This window comes from Dromaius novaehollandiae, chromosome 3, assembly GCF_036370855.1.
Source record: "Dromaius novaehollandiae isolate bDroNov1 chromosome 3, bDroNov1.hap1, whole genome shotgun sequence".
NCBI classification, from domain to species: Eukaryota; Metazoa; Chordata; class Aves; order Casuariiformes; family Dromaiidae; genus Dromaius; species Dromaius novaehollandiae.
In genome coordinates, this window is record NC_088100.1 from 61,957,882 (window position 1) to 61,976,239 (window position 18,358).

General features: G+C 44.4%; 1 protein-coding gene across 1 annotated transcript; it reads right to left on the reverse strand.

Moving 5' to 3' along the window:
• Positions 1-13,561: 13,561 nt before the first annotated feature.
• Positions 13,562-16,690, reverse strand: CCN2 (cellular communication network factor 2). The gene is made up of 5 exons (XM_064508986.1): positions 16,350-16,690; positions 16,002-16,224; positions 15,637-15,888; positions 15,198-15,409; positions 13,562-14,887 (listed from the first exon to the last, which is right to left on the reverse strand). Exons 1-5 carry the CDS (start codon positions 16,398-16,400, stop codon positions 14,591-14,593), a joined length of 1,035 nt encoding a protein of 344 aa, XP_064365056.1. The 5' UTR covers positions 16,401-16,690; the 3' UTR covers positions 13,562-14,590.
• Positions 16,691-18,358: the final 1,668 nt, after the last annotated feature.

The following is an 18,358-nucleotide window of genomic DNA, read 5'->3' on the forward strand; positions in this document are numbered from 1 at the left end:
GAGACTGTGGACAAACTTGCAATAATTATGGAAGCCTGGCAACAGATTTTAAAGGATGCCATTGCAAATTATCATATTCCTCCACAGCCACAACATGTGTTAAATTTGTGTTGCCCTTTATGGCAGGTTTCATTCTTTTTATTTTTAGTTTCTCTGTTTGAATACAACTAATACAGTACGATGGAAAACTCTGAGTCACCCCAAAGCTCATCAGAAGACAGTGGAAGCACCATTTTGTCATGTCCATAACACACTCATGACTGCCTGGAAGTCGGTCTGAATGGTATAAGACTCCAGTTTCTCAGTATCACAGTAAAACAATACTTCAGCACCAGCCTATGTCTGGGGCTTGAAAGAGAAATTTTCCACACCTGTTCTCTTCCTATCTCTCTGTGCTGGAGGCCTTACTTTTGCTATCTTACATCTGTATTGAAGCTTTGGATTTCCTGGTTGTAGAAAGTGTGTTGCTTGAGGGTGACGAATTTGCTTTTAAATCTTATACCTGCGTGGCTGCATAGGTTGGTACAGTGCATCACTAAATTTTGATCATACTCTCTGTAACATTTATACTCTGTGCTGTAACAAGCTGAAAACTGTAACGATCTTCTTTGCGCTGAAGAAAGGAATTACGTACACTCGGGTCCACTCTTTAAAATAGTTTAGAAAAGGGTGGTTTAATTATCACTTACAGATGCATTTGACTTTGAACAAATACTGACTGCAGCTGCATTTGGTGTTATCTGGCCCTCTTCTGGTTTGAGCTGATCTAACTGGCCAAAGATCTGCTTTGCTCAGTGTACATGGTCTAAAGGAACATGGTCTCAAGACAGTAGAAATCCAGGCAAGCCACGTAGAAAAGAATAGGCTTTCTTGATGTTTTTATGAAATACTTCACATTCTTGTAATTAGTTAACACTCCTACTACAGTTTTTAGAGATGAGAGCACTGGGAGACTGAATTACTGAGGTCCAAAGAGTCCATAAAACTTTGGCAGCACATGGTTATGCTAGACAGACTGAAGAAGGGTTTTTTTTTTTTCTTCATGCATGTTACTGTGTATCCTGTGTATCAGTCATAACAATGGAATCAATTATACTTCAGATTTTCTTTCCTTGCCCAAAAGAACTCAAATCACATGAAAATGTGTTGCTTAATCATACTGCTGACTTGAACAGGACAAGATGCAGTATGGCTCTCTATCAACCATTTAATCACTGTGAGGAATAGTTGTTCTTGGCATATTTTACAGAAATGGATGTCATCCTGGAGTTTAGCCCAAATAGTTTCATTCAATCTGGAGAGATGGGGTGGTGTTATGACATGGAACACTTGTGGCTGCAGAGGAAACTCACCTAATGTTTGGGGTAATAAAGACCATATTTTGATCATGTCAGCAAATCTGGCTGCAGATCTCAAGTTTCAGAGGACAGAATTTGGACTGATATGCTATTCACAGAGAGGAGAGAGGAGTTTTTGCTGGATAGGGCACTCCTTGGTAAGTGTACGAGGCAAGGCACATGAACTTGGGAAGATCAAAAAACACCTTCAGGAGGAAGGCAGCAATTCATAGACATACCCACTAACTGGTTCCAAATTTCTGTTAAGCATTTCTGTTCAAATGACTCCAGAGCCTTGTCACCTGAGAGCTGAGATAACTGTAGCTGTGGGGAAACAGTTGGTGACAGCCATATAGATTCAACACCTGACTGATGAAAGTTGTATTCAACGCACGTAGCTCTTTGAACACAGAAAATGCAGAGATTCCTGGGACATCTAGAATGAATCCTTTGCAAAGTAATGATAATTTGCAAAACAAAGCAAGTCATCCAGGCCAAAATGAAGTTTATGGAAGATGGATGCTTTTGGCATCAAAGACATGATGAATCTGCAGTATTGCTAGTGCAAAGACCTAAAAGAATAAGGCATGTGGAGCTTACCACCAGAGTCCACAAAAATCACAGAGCTGTACACATTTCAGCAAACCACCCAGCTAGCCAGCAGAAAAACATGTCAAGATACTCCAGCACTTCATAAGAGCTTGTAAAAACTACTGATTCTGCACTAACGAAGAGCTATCTGTCCTTAGGACAAAGGTGCTTATATCTGGAGCAGTCAAGCCACTTGTTGCAGCTGCTGTGCTGCCTTGCTGCAGGTACCAGGCCATGGTGCTGCCATAAGCACAGAGAGGCTGGAGGAGAAGCCCTTGGGCAGAGGGTAGCCTGGGGAGGAAGAGTGGGAGGAAGGAAGGGAATGAGGCAGCATCAAATGCTGTGTGGCAGCAGCCGCATTCTGTGCCTACAAACACCTACGCTCTCATTTCTGATTTTCCAGCTGCCTTGGGGAAGGCACCGGCCTTGGGAGTCTATCAGAAATCCCCTTCTGCAACATCCCTGGTCACATTAAGTACTGCCTGCACGTTACAGTCATGAGGGGTTTACACAGTGATATCCATTGCCCCCAATCACTTACAGTTATGGTAAGGAGTAGCATCTCGTTACAGAAGAAAGAAACATTGCTTCAATCCTGAAGAAATACACTGGCTCTTCATCAGTACTGCCCCTGTCACCCCTGGGTGCAGTATGGGTGCCTCCCAGGGAAGAGCCAGTGTCCTCTGATGAAAATCAGCTCTTCTCCCACAAGCCCCCTTTGCCTTATATCGCTAATTGGAAGGGTGCAGCAGGACTGTCAGCACAGGGGGGAGGTAACTCAGAGGAGCCGTATCCTGGTGCTGCAGGACAGCACATGGGCAGAGCCACCTCTCTGCCCTTTCTTTGCAAAATGAACAGCTACCCAGACATCTTACCTCCCCACGGGCAGCGCAGACAGCCACCAAAAATCTCACTTGGTGGCTTGCATGGCCTGTTTCTGCTTTCTATTCTATTCTATTCTATTTCTATTCTATTCTATTTCTAACTGCTTTCTGGGCTGGACACTCCCTGACGGCACTCTCAGGTTTCCCCAGAATCAGGCTGCCCTAGTTCCAACCCTAGGAGCTGGTTGCAGGAGTGCCCAGGGAGTGCTTCTGTCTCAGAGCTCAAGGTGGTGATGCCACTTACATGCTCTAGGTGAAGTGGCAATGAAGTGGGTACCACTCAGTGCAAGCTTGGTCAGTAAATCCAAGGAGGACAAACTTCTGTGTCATGACTTTTTGGCATCATTCTGGATGCCCAGTCACAGTTCCTCTAATCAGCTGCAGGCAGGTACTTGCCATATGATACTGTTGCAGGTGTCCCACCATGTGGGGCCAAACTCCATCTCTGACCGTCACAAAACCTGAGCTCCTTTCTAAGCTCCGCCACCACTTGAAGGCCGGTCCCAGCTGTGATATCCCAACGCCTGAGATATCTTAAACTGAACAACTCTCATAAAGAAACCGATAAGCCTTTACTCACACTGCTCAATAGCCCTATAGCACAGAAGGAGTCAGGGCTTTTACACTGGGAGTTCAGGAGTTGTTGCTGACCTACCTGAGTAAATTTGTCACAGTCCAGTTTGACTCAGATTAAGGTCTCAGCAGATGATGACAGTAGGTTTTAGATGGCAGGAACATAGGCAATACATTGCCACAGGTCTCGAATGAATGCTGGATCTTAAGCTGTAGGGAATCGGTCTTGTGAGTAGGAGTTAGACTAACTAGACAGCTGGAGTCTAAACCTGTGTAGATTTTGGATTTATACATCAAGTGGAGGATAAGAAAATGGAAGGGTAGCTGAGTAAGGCTTGGCTGATTAAAATATTCCCTTTTTAGAGGTGTTCATAAGGCCAAAACCACTGATATTAGCATTAACAATAAAACCACAGGGAAATAGAATCCGTAAGAGCAAAACTCAAAACTTACGGTAAAGATTTTTTTTCTTTCACCTTGAAAGAAGATATTAATGGCATATATGTATGAGAGAAAAGACACAGAGATATTTATGCTGAGGAAAAAAACGTGTTGTTGGGGGGTTAGCAAGAAAGTGTGCTCATTGGAGGGCAAGGGAAAATTTGGAGGTCACCTTTCAGGAGACAAGGAAAGTGAACAGAGTGCTAACTAAAGCACAAAGACTACAACTGTGCCATTACTAAAGGAGTATCAAAAGAGAGCCATTGCTTTGGGAATTGGAGGTAACAGAACTAAACATTGAGAACTATCACATACCTTTTTCTTAAAAAAAGAAAAAGCAAGTAATCAGAAGCTTTTGCTTATGTTTGAGCCCAAAAGACTTGGATAAATATGTAAAAAGGAAAGATTTTCCAGTATTTGTAAGAGGATACATCTTGGGGAGCTTCAGCTTTAAAAACAGAGATTATATTGGTTTTAGCTCTTTTTTTGGAAGATTGTTTTCTCGGACATCTAAGATGTAACTGGCTTCTGATGGCATAAGAGGAGACATTTTATACAGATGATGGGTTTTTTGGCATGTGAGAATGATAAAAATTTCAGAGCCATCCTGAAAAAAGCTAGAGCTGCTGGGCTAAGGCTTAATCGTAATATAAAATATTTGCTAGGGGAATACAATACTAGGGAGAAAAGAGAACACGAAAATGTTCTTAGACCTGCTTGGTTAAGCCACAACCAGAATATAATTCCTTTAATATGAAAAAAGAGGGTACAGAGATTTCTCCATATAGCAAACCACATGAGGAAATGTTTGCCTGATCTGGATTCTCAAACCAGCACCTTGAGAGCGCTACTTGAGCACAGGTATTTATCGGATGTAACTCTTGACAGAGACTGAGAAATTGAAGAAGTTGGTGTGTCATCATTATAATGGCAAGCACAAAACTGGGCTGTCTACAGACCTTCCCAAGAACGGGTCTGACACAAGGAAAAGGAGTAATTTTTGACTGACTGACCCATGCCTGAAACAGTGGGTCCTGTGCCAGTTTTGAGCTTCTCTGAGACTTACTGAGCATTTCCAGCTAGGTTAGTTAAGACACTGGTCGTAAAGATCTGAAATTCTGTGAACAACACTTGTTAAAAGTTGTTTGGCTTGGAAAGGTGATGTGAGAAATCATGTCTCCAAAAAAACTCTTTTCTCATGGAGAAGGCCAAGGGAAGGAGTGCTGCTAAGGGACAGGGTAATGAAAGCAAATCTCATGTTGATTCTCTGGCTCTGTGTGATTACAAAGAACAACCAGTCTATTACTACTACTATTTAAAGGTGTTAGTCAAAAAAATTGTTAAAAATCTTCATGAGTGTGTGTTTATGAAGGAATTATATGGTACCCTCTGAGACTAACATAAACATTCATCATTTGCCTACTGCTGCTTTGATTCTCATTAACATACATAGCTGTGCTCCAGGCTCTGCTCTACTCTGTAGCTAAGGGGCTAGCTGTGGTAGAGAGGATCTGGAGAATGACGCACAGCAGCCCTCTTGCCTGTTTGTATATTCAAATCCATTTTGCGGAAATGGCTCTGAAGTAAGGAGCTGGCTCAGAACTTCTTTATAGTAGGTTTGGGTTAGACCCAGAGCGTTGGACTCAGAATCCCATTCACCAGACCAAACCTACACAAAATGGACACGACTCATTGTCTATGCATGTTGAAGGGGTCAAGAAGAAAGTAAGTTTTCCTTTCAACAATTCGCACAAAAGCTTATTGGGACATAATTAGTCAACAGGAAGAAGAAGTGCAATTACAGAAGGTAACTTTATTGGGATGCCAGCAGACCCACAATGCCTATGTGTGAACTTGTACTACCTAAGGAGCAAGAGCAAGCCCTGTTTATGCTAAAACTTGGACCTCAGAGGGTTAATTAGTTTAAGAGGTACGCAGGATAAAAAATAAGGCATTTAAAACCTTCATTATTGTCAGTAATAAATAAACCTCGCTTCTCTTTCAGATGATTCTTCTAGGTACCTGCTGGTGACAATTATTGTGAACTCTTCATCCAGCACAGGCGCTGTTGCAGGGGAAGTCAGAGGACGCCTGGGAGGGTCTGAGCAGGGCTCCTGCCGTGCTGCCTGCTGCCAGAGCAGGAGAGAAAAGGGCTTAGTGTGATCTTATTCTGTGACTTGCAGCTGGTTCCAGAGGATGCTTACCTACATGCCTGAGTTCTTCAGTTTATTTTCTGCATCTTTAATATCGATGATAATGATGTGCAAGAGTATATGAACATACGTCCACGCAAAGCATGGCCCTCCGACGCATCAGGGTAGCTCACGTGAGAAAATAAGCGATGTTCCCGATATTCCAGACGCACTGCTTGACAAAACAGCCTGACCTGTCGCCATGGAGAGGCCCGGCCCGCCTGCTCCGCTGCCGCCGCTGCTGCCTCCACCTCAAGCGCTAGAGAGCTTCAACGCTAGAGTGTGCTCGTACCTCCCACACCAGCAGCACCACGCAACAGAAATGATACGCAGAACTTCACGGCCTCAGCAAAGAGCAATATTTGTCTACACGCACTCATTAAGTTAAAAAAAAGAAAAAAAAGCAGGCTGACTTTGTCCTCCTCCCTATTTGGGAGAAGCAGCCAGCTGAAATACAGGCTCCAGGGGACAATTCTTAATTTTCTTCTTAAACGCTGGGTTGTTTCTGTGGAATCCTGCTAGCCCACAGAGTGTCCCAGTGTGGATATACAGAGTACAAATTTAAGGACTGGTTTAATGAAATTAATTATTTGGAGTGATCTAGCACAGAATTATTAATTGATCATGATTAATTTAATATAATTATTTGATAAAAATATTTGATAATTAATTATCGGTTGATTAATAATAGCTATTATTATTTGAATAATAATAGCCATATTATTATACACTATTATTAGAAGTACCTGTTACCTCTCACAATCAGCCTTTGGCATACTGCACAAGGAGATTTTATCAGAAAGTGTTATGGTTGCTCTCTTGGCCCTGATTTTTGTTGAGAGGGCCATCATATCTCTCTGCATGCAGTTACTAACAACTGAACTATTTTGTGATAAGGTCTGTGGAAAACACCATGCAAAAGCCAAAGAAAACATTGCATAAACAGTCTCTAATTCAGTTTTTGACTGTGTGAAATTAAAAAGTACTCTTAAGGATTGAAGGATGTCACTTGATTTCTGCTTATAGGAAGTCTATTTATTCTTCATACAGAAAGTGAGTTTTTCACTCAAGAATCATTGCAGCCTAAAGGCTGGCTGTACTCCAAAGCTTTGCAATGTTCAGTATACACTTACAGAGGTCAGAAAAGCCAGGACTAAAAATCCCAGTTGAATGCAAACACAGTTTTCCCAAGCGGAAGATCAGCATACTCAAATTTGGAGAGTGGAATATTATATAAGGTGGCACATTTATATTATAACTGCATCCTCATGAGGATAACCACATGATCGGAAAAGCTGCAAAGGTGGGAAGGAAAAGGGTTAGACCTTACTGGACATCATCACACTAGAATTATCCTGTGTCAACAAGATTTAAGGATCCGGTCCTGCAGCCCTGACTCAGGGAGGGTCACCTTGCCAATTCCCCTCTAACAGCATTTTGTTGGGTAGCTAATAGAATGCCTGTAGCCTTTCTCCAGCGGCACTTATTACTGCTCATGAGCAACAGTGCTGAGCATCTAACACACAGCAAACAATACAAAAGTTGCCTTCCATTGCAGTGCTGACCCCCGGGGGCTTCTCATCAATATTAGCAGTGCTGGGAGGTTTGCAACAAGATTCCCATTCAGGATTGCTGGCTGCAGCACGCTCTGATCTATGCAGTACTGTCAAATGGGCTACTATCCAGCAGAGTATGGAACTGTGGCTGGAAGGGGCAACGGAAGGAAAGAAACATTTCAATTCCATGTTGCTTTTTCAAAAATGATAGAATAACATGTAGATGAAAAATCTCAGCTGGGCAGATGTCCCCAGCTGGGCCATTACAGCTGCAGAGCTGATGGGAAAACCCAGCAAGAGTCACTCATGGCAGTTCCCAAGATAAGGTAAGCTGGCATGCTCCTCTAACTCCTATCACATAAGATCTCAGAAGCTTGATCACATTAATGATCTCAGACTTTTTGACCTCAGAACAAGCCTAGAATTTGAAGAATATGTGTAAGTGGAAAGGGTCAAATGTGACTTTTTGCATATTTCCATTGCTCTGCATATTAGCTCTCTTGCATATATGGTGTTCTTGATAATTAAGTCAGAACAAATATTCTTTTCCACAGAGATCAATGGACTCTAACACTAATTTTTCCTTAGTGTGGCAGAACATGGAAATTCATGAAAATATGTATTTCATGGCAAGATCCATGTAGTGTTACTCCCTGGCTTTATAGGCTGCAGTGCTTGTTGGTTACTGTCATGATTTTTCCTGCTGCTTTTCATCAAAGATGTATTTCTCTCTTTGCTGTTGATTCACTCTTTGCTGTTGATTCACAGATAAGAATGTGTAGATTTTGCACAGTATTATTATCTCTTTTCACAGTATTATCTCTTTGTCTTGCTGTTGTTGGCTGCAAAACTGAACCCCAGAGGGATGGTCATCTATGTAGGTGATGTGTCCTCTCTCATTTTCACCGCTCCTCTCTGGGCTCTCCCCAGTGCTGGCACTGCCCGATAGCAGAGAGGCTGGTGCAGCCATCAGCTGGGCAATGCCGAATCTTGGATCAGCAAAGGGCACTGCACATGTGGTGTAACCAAAGCGTGAGGTCAGGGCAAGGTATATTCCTCCAGAGCATGATGTTGTGGCAAATCACAAAGCCCATGGTCAGATCTCTCGCTGAATGTTGTCTTTGGTTGAGAATAAAGACTTTTTTTAATGTGTAATTTAAGAAACAAACTGTAAATAGCACCATAGCATACCACAGTATATTAAGAATATATCTAATACCTTCCTAGATATTATGTTGTCTAAAGCTTAAGCAGTGTATCAGTATTTCAGATTTATTTTGAATTCTGGTCCACCACATTCATTTACAGCTACACTGGCCTATCGCTTCCCTAGTAAGTTATAATTTTAGCTATTTACAGAACGTTTTCTTACATAGTTCACCTCATCTGTGCTTGTCCAATTGCCTGATGAATGCCATGGGTGCCAACCTGTGGCCTCCTGGCAGCCCTCCTAGGTGCATGGCCCTCTGTGGCTCCCCTAACTTGTCTCAGGACTTTGGATCACAGTTGGTCTAAATCTGCGCAACTGCACCTGAATCAAATATCTAGGCTGACTGAAGTCTACTAAAAAGCAGATCCTCAGCATTTAGACCAGGAGCAGGAAAACTAATTTAGTAGCTGCTGAAAGTTGTAAAATCCCTGTTTTTAATAGGATGTATTTCATACAACATAAGTCTTTTGGATGGTGCATTTCTTCCAGTGACCCAGGTAATTTGGCCAAGGAGTGACTGGAGTCCCACTGGACTGTGTTTACACCACAGGATGCGTTAGGAATGTCTTGGTCCTATCAGCAGGGCTGTAAAATGCTTTGTCCCTAACAGCATAAACACCATGGCTACTACCATTAGGACTGGATTTACTTAACATTAAGCAAGCATAAATACTCCTGCATTTTGCACCGTCTCAATAATGGGTAGGAGTTGAGGGATGCTGTCATAATAAACAGTCAAAATATGTTTCCTGGGGGACCTTTCAGAATCTCTCCAAATTTGCTGCTTTGGGGGCATGGGCTTGGACTGGGGAGAGCAGCTGAAATGGCCGGGGCCAGCAGTAATGGTTGGTCTTTGATGTGAGAGCAACACTCAGTCATCCTGCAGAGAGGGGACCTCAGTCATGTTTCGAAACTCTGTTCAAATTTTAAATGTGTTGAAGGCTTTAGTACAGTTTGGGAACAGGTTCTTTGAAGAAATTCCTGGTATTTCCTGGTTCCAGTGAGGCTGAAAAACACTGTGAGAATGTGGTGGTTTTGGGTATGTCCATTTATGGGCATGAATCAAAGGAACTGCAGGGAGGAAAAAAAGTGGAAAATGAGAGGAAAAATAAGTTAACTGAACTACTTCCTCTCTCAGATCTTCTTGGTTTTTTGGGCAAAGCCTTACACTGGTATTTCATCCCAACTTCTCCTTGCTAACTACTTCCATATGTAGGCATAGTGTAACATCAGTTACAGCCGCATTTAAGCACTGTTTTAAAGAACTTAGGTTTTTGGTGGTAAGTCAGAATGATTGAATTATTGTATGTTTAGGTAAGAATATTACTGTTCCTTCATACTTTTAATGTCCTTTTAACAGTGTAGCAGTAAGGAGTGCTCTTTTCAAGTGCAATGTCTGAAAAAGCTATGCTACATGAAAAAATACAAATGATCTAGTTAGTGTGTGCTATTTCTAGTGATGTGTCCAAGAGTCAGTTCCCTCAGCTGAGTCCCTATCTTTGTGAGACAAATAACTGGATACTGTTCAAAGACTTATTTGTTCCTGTGTGGTTATGGATCATTAAAAGTGGCTCATTCTTGAAGAGTTTCTTAACTAGTCTCTTTTGGATGTTTCTTAGCTCAGAGAAATCTGACAAATTTCCATCTGGAGAGTAGAGCCTGTTTCACATGAAAGGGCCGTAATCCATGTCTGTTGTTCACATCTGTATTGTGTTAGAAAGCTAAGCTGCAAATCCATGCAAATGTATTATGGTACAAAATTCTGAAATACGGCAGCTTAGAGTTATTTCACAAATTATTTGATGCTGTGGTCTCCAGCCACCTAGAATTCCTGTTTAATGATTAACCGAGTATCATTTACTAACTGAGTGTCTATATAAAATCAAGGTGCTTTGCCTACTTTATTACTAGCACTGTTGTAAATCCATTTTAAGGAGATAGATAGAAATTTGAATGAATATACTTTCATATATGAATAAAGTATTTTAAAAGTATAGTAGCAAACCCATGTGACAGAATTTTCTGGGGATACAAACTCAAACTTCCAAAAGCAAACTTCCAAAACAAGGCATTTTGGAAGCAATGTGAGCCTATGTCCTCTCCCCTGAAAGTGATTTGAGTCTTTGGAAGTAAGTTTTTATTCTGCCATCTATCTCCATCTTAGGTGTGAAGAATGATATCAGGAAACATCTTTATGGCTGAAAGACCCACATTTTACCCATCATTTAAGATGCCACATATGCCACATAAGGTATGCTTTCTCCCAGAATGCCTTTGAAAGAAAGTCTTACAGACAGTATGATGCATACTTACATTTCTATTTAACCTTACAAAAAGTATTTACATTTCTTTACCTTCAGAGGTAAAACCTTCAGAGGTCTGATGTCCTGTGAAGTGGTGTAAAATGCATGCTTCTGCCAGAAAACTGCACATGTTCTTGGAAAAGAGGGCTGCAAATCATTATGTTGCAGTGATATCTGAGATTTATGATCCGTGACATGCTCAGGGTAGAGCAACAACTTGCCAAACAGATTTACATATGCAGTGTACTTCCTTATTTTAATTCACAGTGGTAAGAGCAAACTACCATTAACATAAGCTGATAGCAAGCTGCTTAAGTGTCTTCTTTTCCAGTCTGTAAAACAGTGCGAAAATTTGTCTCATGGCAGGCAAAGCAGCTGCATCATTGCATTATCTAACAGAGGAGGAGGCTGTGGCCCTACGCTGTTTTGGGGACATCCTTAATCACAGATGGCCCTCCGTGAACTGCAGCCCTGCTGCTTCTCTGCAGCTCTGTGGCCTCATACACTAGGCACAGCCAGCGGGCACTGTAGTGACGCTCACCTTGGATGTATGAGATATAGCCCACACCAGAGGGCACTGGGAGCAAAAGCTGTGCAAATCTTGTGAGCAGCTCAGGAGACTCAAGAGGTTGTTGATGTTACAAGAAATGGCCATTCATTACAATGCCTGATACCAATTTGGATAAATTTAAAAGAAAACAGTGCAGCATTTTTAATCAATAGGCTTGGATAGCATTATAAACACCCCATCCCTCAGGCCATCCCTCAACCTACCAACTATATTGTGCATCCTTCTGTTCTTCTGACTGTGAGACCTCTTGTGTGGTGGCTATGAATGAGGTCCATGTATGTCCTGTCCTTGCTGGAACTAGAAATGACAGTTCTCTTATTATTTGGGGGTGGAGCCGTCGGACAACCAGTCCTTGTGGTTGTAGAAATGTTTGAAGTGTTTCCAGAGTGAACTGAATGTCTGCATCATATTCATAACCTGAAAAAAAAAAAAAAAGAGAGAGAGAGAGAGAGAGAGAGAGAGAGAGAGAGAGAGAGAGAGAGAGAAACCTGGAGAGTCTTAGGGAGTGTTAGAGCCAGAGGCTACCCAAAACTATTTCATATGGGATACAGAAAGCCACTTCCTCATGCCAGGAGAATTCTTCATATTTTTGAGAGGAAGGGGAAATGCTTCGATGGCCCTGTCCACAGTCTGGTGAGGCCACTGGAAAGACTACTGACTTCCCATTAGTTTAGGGCTCTGTTATCTGTCATAAGTCAAAGCTGGAGTTATACTGATCTGCTGCTAATGCTAGCTGAAATCAACAGGATTGGAAGGTGCTCAGCAAGGATGGACATTTTTGTAAGCTAACACTCTTTTACCACCAGGAAATTCTGGATCAAGCCTGTTTGCCTGAAAAAGATTCTTGTTGGAGATTATGTGTTTTTTCCTGAAAAAAAGAACTTACACTTTAAGTGCTAAAGTTAACTTTAAATTCAAAGAACTCCCTAGTCTTAATGGAGGGGCAAAGAAAGTCTGTTATTAATGCAGGACCTAGCACAGGACTGAAGTTTCCCCTTTAACTCTAGAGGATGGGAGAAAGTAACTCATAACTGTCCTTATACTGTTTCTTATATTTGAGAAGAATGTTTGGACCATTATCAAAATGTGTAGCTCTTACAGCGTCTTTCATTTGTGGGCCACACAAGCGGCTCTGCAAGAGTTTGAATCAATGGACATTTTACATAAAACTGAGACAGAAAGGTACAATGATTTTCCCCCCGTCAACAAGCAGGAAAACAATATAGGTATTTGGCATCTGAATTCAGTGCTCTATCATACCATCCTAAGGTCTTCATTCAAGTAAAACCAGGCCTAAGCTGGCCCTGCTCTGAGTGGAGGTTAAACCAGAAGACTTCAAGAGGCCCCTTCCAACCTAATTATTCCATGATAAAACTCATTAGCTCTTTAGTGAGAATTTTACCCAAGTTTGGGCTTCTGGATTTGACTCTAAAGTCAGGAAACACTTCAATTCTTTGATACTTTTGATACTTTAAAAGCCATTTTCCTTGACTTACCTAAAAACAAGTTTAACCAATGAAACACTTCAATGATGTTAAGCACACTGCATGGAGCGTTATAGCAGGGAATGAAATAGTATGGTGACAAGCTGGCTCAGTTTAAAGCCACCACATGTAATCATGCAAGGAACCTGCTGCACTTCTTAATAATGCTGCAGTACTGGGCTTGACAAAACAAGGCTTGCCCTGCTCCCCATTCAAAATTCAGAAGAGTAATAAACTGTAGTTGGCTTGCTGTAAACAGAAGTAATGGGTGATCTTAAGTCATGAAGTTTACATCTGAGTGTATGTGCTTCTGGACAAAGAAAACAGGTAATACTTGAGTTTAGCTAGTGCAAAGCAACCCCCTTTGAGAGGCATGTCAGATAATAGTGAGAATTAAAGATAAAGGAAATGCCAAGTCATTTATATAAAAAATATAAATACTTTATTTTCAACTAAAAAGGTGCAAACATGTAACTTTTGGTCACACTTCTCAACACATAAACTGTCCAATGAATAGCCATAGTCAAAGAAAGAAACAAATGCTCTTGAGTGGAAAGACCAATTAGCTACAAGAGAGCTATTTTCCTCTAAGCCACTTCTTCATTAAAGCTGAGGTAAATGTATTTTGCTAAACAGATGAGTGCTTGGTAAGGATACAGGCACCTCAATGCTAACAAATCTCCATTTCAATTCACCACTTCACCCTATCTGAACAATTTCCACTAGAGTATCCATTTCCTGCTTTGAATGCATTGTCAAAGAAGCTTTAGATCCTACCTATCTTGTTCCAAAAAAAGGCTATCATTAAAATATCAAAGCATTAAACAAAGGCACAAAACTTTAAATTAATTTAGATAACTGTACAAATATATATACACACAGTATTTACAATATTAATAAAAAGTAGCTTGTTACAGGTAAATTAACTGCCACAAGCTGTCCAGTCTAATAGACATGATTCTGATTCTTGTTGACCAAGCCATAGGAATCAGAGCGTCAAAGCGGAAACATTACTGTCCTGACTAACAGGACACCTTCGGCATAGCACGTTGCTGCTTGAGGGTTTGCACTCCAGCTCTTGCTGTCACCAAACCCATGTCAGCAAACATGCTAAGAGTCTCCTCAATTGCACTACTAGGTGAAACATGCGGCACCACATTAAGGGAACATCTGTTTGGATCTGGTTTTCCTGCATGTTTCCCTTAACCCCTTCACACCACCTCATGAACAGCATGTTCAGAAGTTGTGTCTTGCTGTGGTCCCACTGTCCATTTTACCTTCTCCTCCTGACCACCGTTTGGGGTCAGCAGACAAATTGTCTTAAGTCACATGGAGCAGTTTGTTGAACTTAAAAACAGATTTAAATACCTTGTGCTATTGAATCGTGTTTACAAAATGAGATGCAAATCAGTTCAAGTTGAGAATCTAGTTAGCGTCTACTTCTGGCTTTATGCCATGTCTCCATACATCTTCCTGTAGTACAGAGACTCAAAGATGTCATTGTCTCCAGGGCAGTTGTAGTGGCATGCGCAGGTCTTGATGAACATCATTCTCCTTTTCATGATCTCCCCATCAGGGCACTTGAACTCCACGGGGAGGGTGGCTGTTCTGTGGGGTGTGCAGCAGCGCCCGTCAGTGCAGACACCACAGAACTTAGCTCTGTAGGTCTTCACGCTGGTGCAGCCAGACAGCTCAAACTTGATGGGCTTGGAGATTTTGGGGGTGCGAATGCACTTTTTGCCTTTCTGTTAGGATGGAAGTGAATACAATGTGTTTAGAAGACAGACTTTGACATTGCACTAAGTTTTCATGCTAAGAGCAGGCAGACACACTAATCCTTTTTAAGTTCTCCTCTCAAGCACAATTGTTCTACACAGTGCTGTAACACAGTGTGAGATAATTAAGGGCATTTAATAGTTAAATATTCACTGCTGGGGCAACTACTTTTCAAGGTAAGTCACTTGAAACTGACTCCCTGTCAGAAGCGTACATTTTCTTGGTAAGACACTGGGTCTTTGCCCTAGCAGACCATTCTTTAAAGATGAGACTGTTTACCTTGATGTTCTCCTCCAGGTCCGCTTCACAAGGTCTGACCATGCAAAGTCTACTCTGTTTCTCCAGCCGGCAGAAGGCATTATCATTGGTGACCCTGGTTGAGATGCCCATGCCGCAGGTCTTGGAGCAAGCACTCCACTCAGTGGTCTGCACTAGGCAGTTGGCACGCATCATCGTTGGGTCTGGGCCGTACGTGTCTTCCAGCCTGTAAGCTGCAGAGGACACACAGGATGAGATCACCATCTGCACTCCTACCCTGCTAAAGGCCCTCTTCCCTTTCTGGAGAAATTCAGGCAGCAACAGTTACCTTTGGGATGCCCCCACTCACTACCATGCTCCTGCTGCACCCCTCCCTCCCCGTGTCAGCCAGCCTGACTACCATCGTCTTCCCTGCAGGGTGCCTGTCCCACCTGCCATGTGTGGAAGGATCCCCACTCACCAGCGAGTGCGGGTCCCACGGCGGTCTGCTCCTTGGCCTCATCACACACCCACTCCTCGCAGCACTTGCCGGGGAGCTTCACCCTCCGCGGGTGGGGGCAGTCGGGGCTGGGCAGGCGGACGTCCATGCTGCAGAGGGGCACGCAGCCCACCGCCCCATCGAGGCAGGTGCACTGGTACTTGCAGCTGCTCTGGAAGGACTCGCCGCTCCGGTACACCATGCCGCCGAAGACGCACGGGGCGCCGTCGCGAGCTGCGAGGGCAGGAGGGCAGCGTGAGGTGGCAGCGCTGGGGGGCAGTGCGGCGCGGAGCGGCCCCTCGGGCACCCCGCTCCCGCGGCCCCCGCGCCCCCGGGCCCCCACTCACCGGTGCAGACGCCGATGCGGCGATTGGCGGGGGAGCCGAAGTCGCAGAAGAGCCCCTTGTGATGGTCGCAGGGGTCGCGCTCGGTGCAGAGCTCGCCCAGCTGCTTGGCGCAGACGCGGCAGCAGCCGCAGCCGTCGGGCACCAGGGAGACGCCGGCGGGGCAGACGGGGCCGGGCCCGGGGCCGCACTGGCACTGCCCTCCGCACTCCTGGCTCCGCGCCTCCTGCGGCGGCGAGGGGGACAGAGAGGGCCGGCGTCAGCGGCGCCGCCGTGCCCGGCGGGCCGGGGCCGGGGCCGGGGCCGGGGCCGGGGCCGTGCCCGGCGGGCCGGGGCCGGGCGGGCACTTACCGGGCTGAGGAGGGCGAGGAGGAGGGCGACGGCGAAGCTGGCGGGGGCCATGCCGCGGCGGCGGAGGGCTGCGGGCGGACGGCGGCGGAGGGCTGAGCCGAGGTGAGACGAGGCGAGGTGCCGGCCGGGCGCTTCTCCTCGGCGGCGCTGCGCGGTGTCCGTCGGCGGGGCGGGCGGGGGTCGGCGCTGCTGCTGACGCTGTCGCTGTCGCTGTCGCTGCTGCTGCTGCTGCTGCTGCTGCTGCTGCTCCCGGTGCGGCGCGGCGGGAGAGTGGCGGTGCGGCTGACTGCGGAGCGCCGGGGCGGGCGCCGCTTTATACGCGGCGGCGGCGCGGGCTCGCCAATGGGCTCAATGGGGCCGCGGACAAACAGCGACATTCCGCGCATTCCTGCGCGCCGCGCCGCGCCGCCCCGCCCCGCGCCGCGCCGCCCCCAGCGGCCCTGACCCCTGCCTCCCGCATTCCTGCCGTCTGCGCGGCCTGGCGCGCAGGCACGGCGCTGCTCCCCGCTCGCCCCGGCATCCCCCCCCCCGCCCCGGCGCTTTTTTATTTATTTTTTTAATCATCTTTTTTTTTTTTGCATATGACTCACCGCTGCCGGCGGCTCTTTGCTCCCCCCTTCCCTCCCTTAGAGGGGAGCCTGTTCCTCGATATTGAATTATTTTTCTAAACAAATTCGGGCCGATGGTGGGTGCGATTTAGCACACGCCGTTAGTGCTGTGACAGGCAGCCGGTTGCAGCGAGGGAAGGGGGTGAGGGAGGTGGTGGGGATGGTTGCTAGGAAGGACCATGGGAATTCTTTATTTTTCTTTCTTTCTTTCTTCCTTTTTTTGCCTTTTTCTCTTCACTCCCCCCTCTTCCCTCCCCTGGCTAGAAAGTACAAGATGCTGGTAACTTCCAAAGGTGGATTGATGCCTGCTGATATCTTTGGAGGATTGCTGGCTGGCCTTCCTGCCTACATGCAGGGCTTTCACCTTGGAGTACCAGATTTTGAGCAATGAATATTCTGAGCATTTTGTCACTACCAAAAAAGGTATAATTACACTACAGGATATAAATTGACTCTGTGTACTACTGAATCATACCGAATATTTGTAATGTGTTCCTTTCCTAATAGATGCTCTCTATGAATAGAGAGAGTGCCTATTTACTCTGAAATATTTGGCACAAAGAACTGAGTCTGAAGCATGGAAGAAATGGCTATTATTTTCCCACTGCCTGTGTGCAGCTGTCATTTCTGAGCAACACATTCTTAGCACATCCCTGCTTCCTGATCTTGCTGATTATCCAGCCTAAGATTACAACAAGAAGAGCTTGGCATGTCACCCTGTTCTGCCAAAACCTAAGCATTGTGGTTTGTATTTGACCAAACCCCAAACCTAAGCTTTGTGGTTTGTATTAAATCATTACAGATAACTGTTGTGGTTTTCTTTTTTTAACCCGAAGGATGGTTCTTCCTCCCACCTCCCCATGTGTCATTTGAATATTCAGTGATGTCATGTTGTTTGACCTCTGCTTTAACACAAGGAATGCCTGCATTTTGGCTTTTGACCTGTGGAGTATGTCAGCGTTTAATGAGAGAGACAGGCTTAATGCATCTTATTAGGCAAATTGAAATTTGAGGGGTATGTTTAACAGATACAATCTTTTGCACGTAGTCTTTCTGCCACTGTCAGAATCCCCTTCTTTCTACTCCTCCATCCACATGCATACTTTCACACTATGATGCAGCAATATGTGTACACAGGGTTCTTGAGGGAAAAGGAAATACTTTCATTTAAAACCTCAGGGTATATTATACTGTAAAGCTGTATTTAGATTCAGCAAGCACTGTTCTTTGGCTGGTAAAGACACTTTGATGTCATTTCTTCTACTTGAAAATCTCCATTAAAAGAAATTAGATTGGATCTGAAAAAACAAATACCAGAGGAACAGTTAAGGTAAATAATATATGTTCCCAAACTGATGGGGCCTCCCAAAATCTGTATTTACTTGAAAGATTCTGATGGCC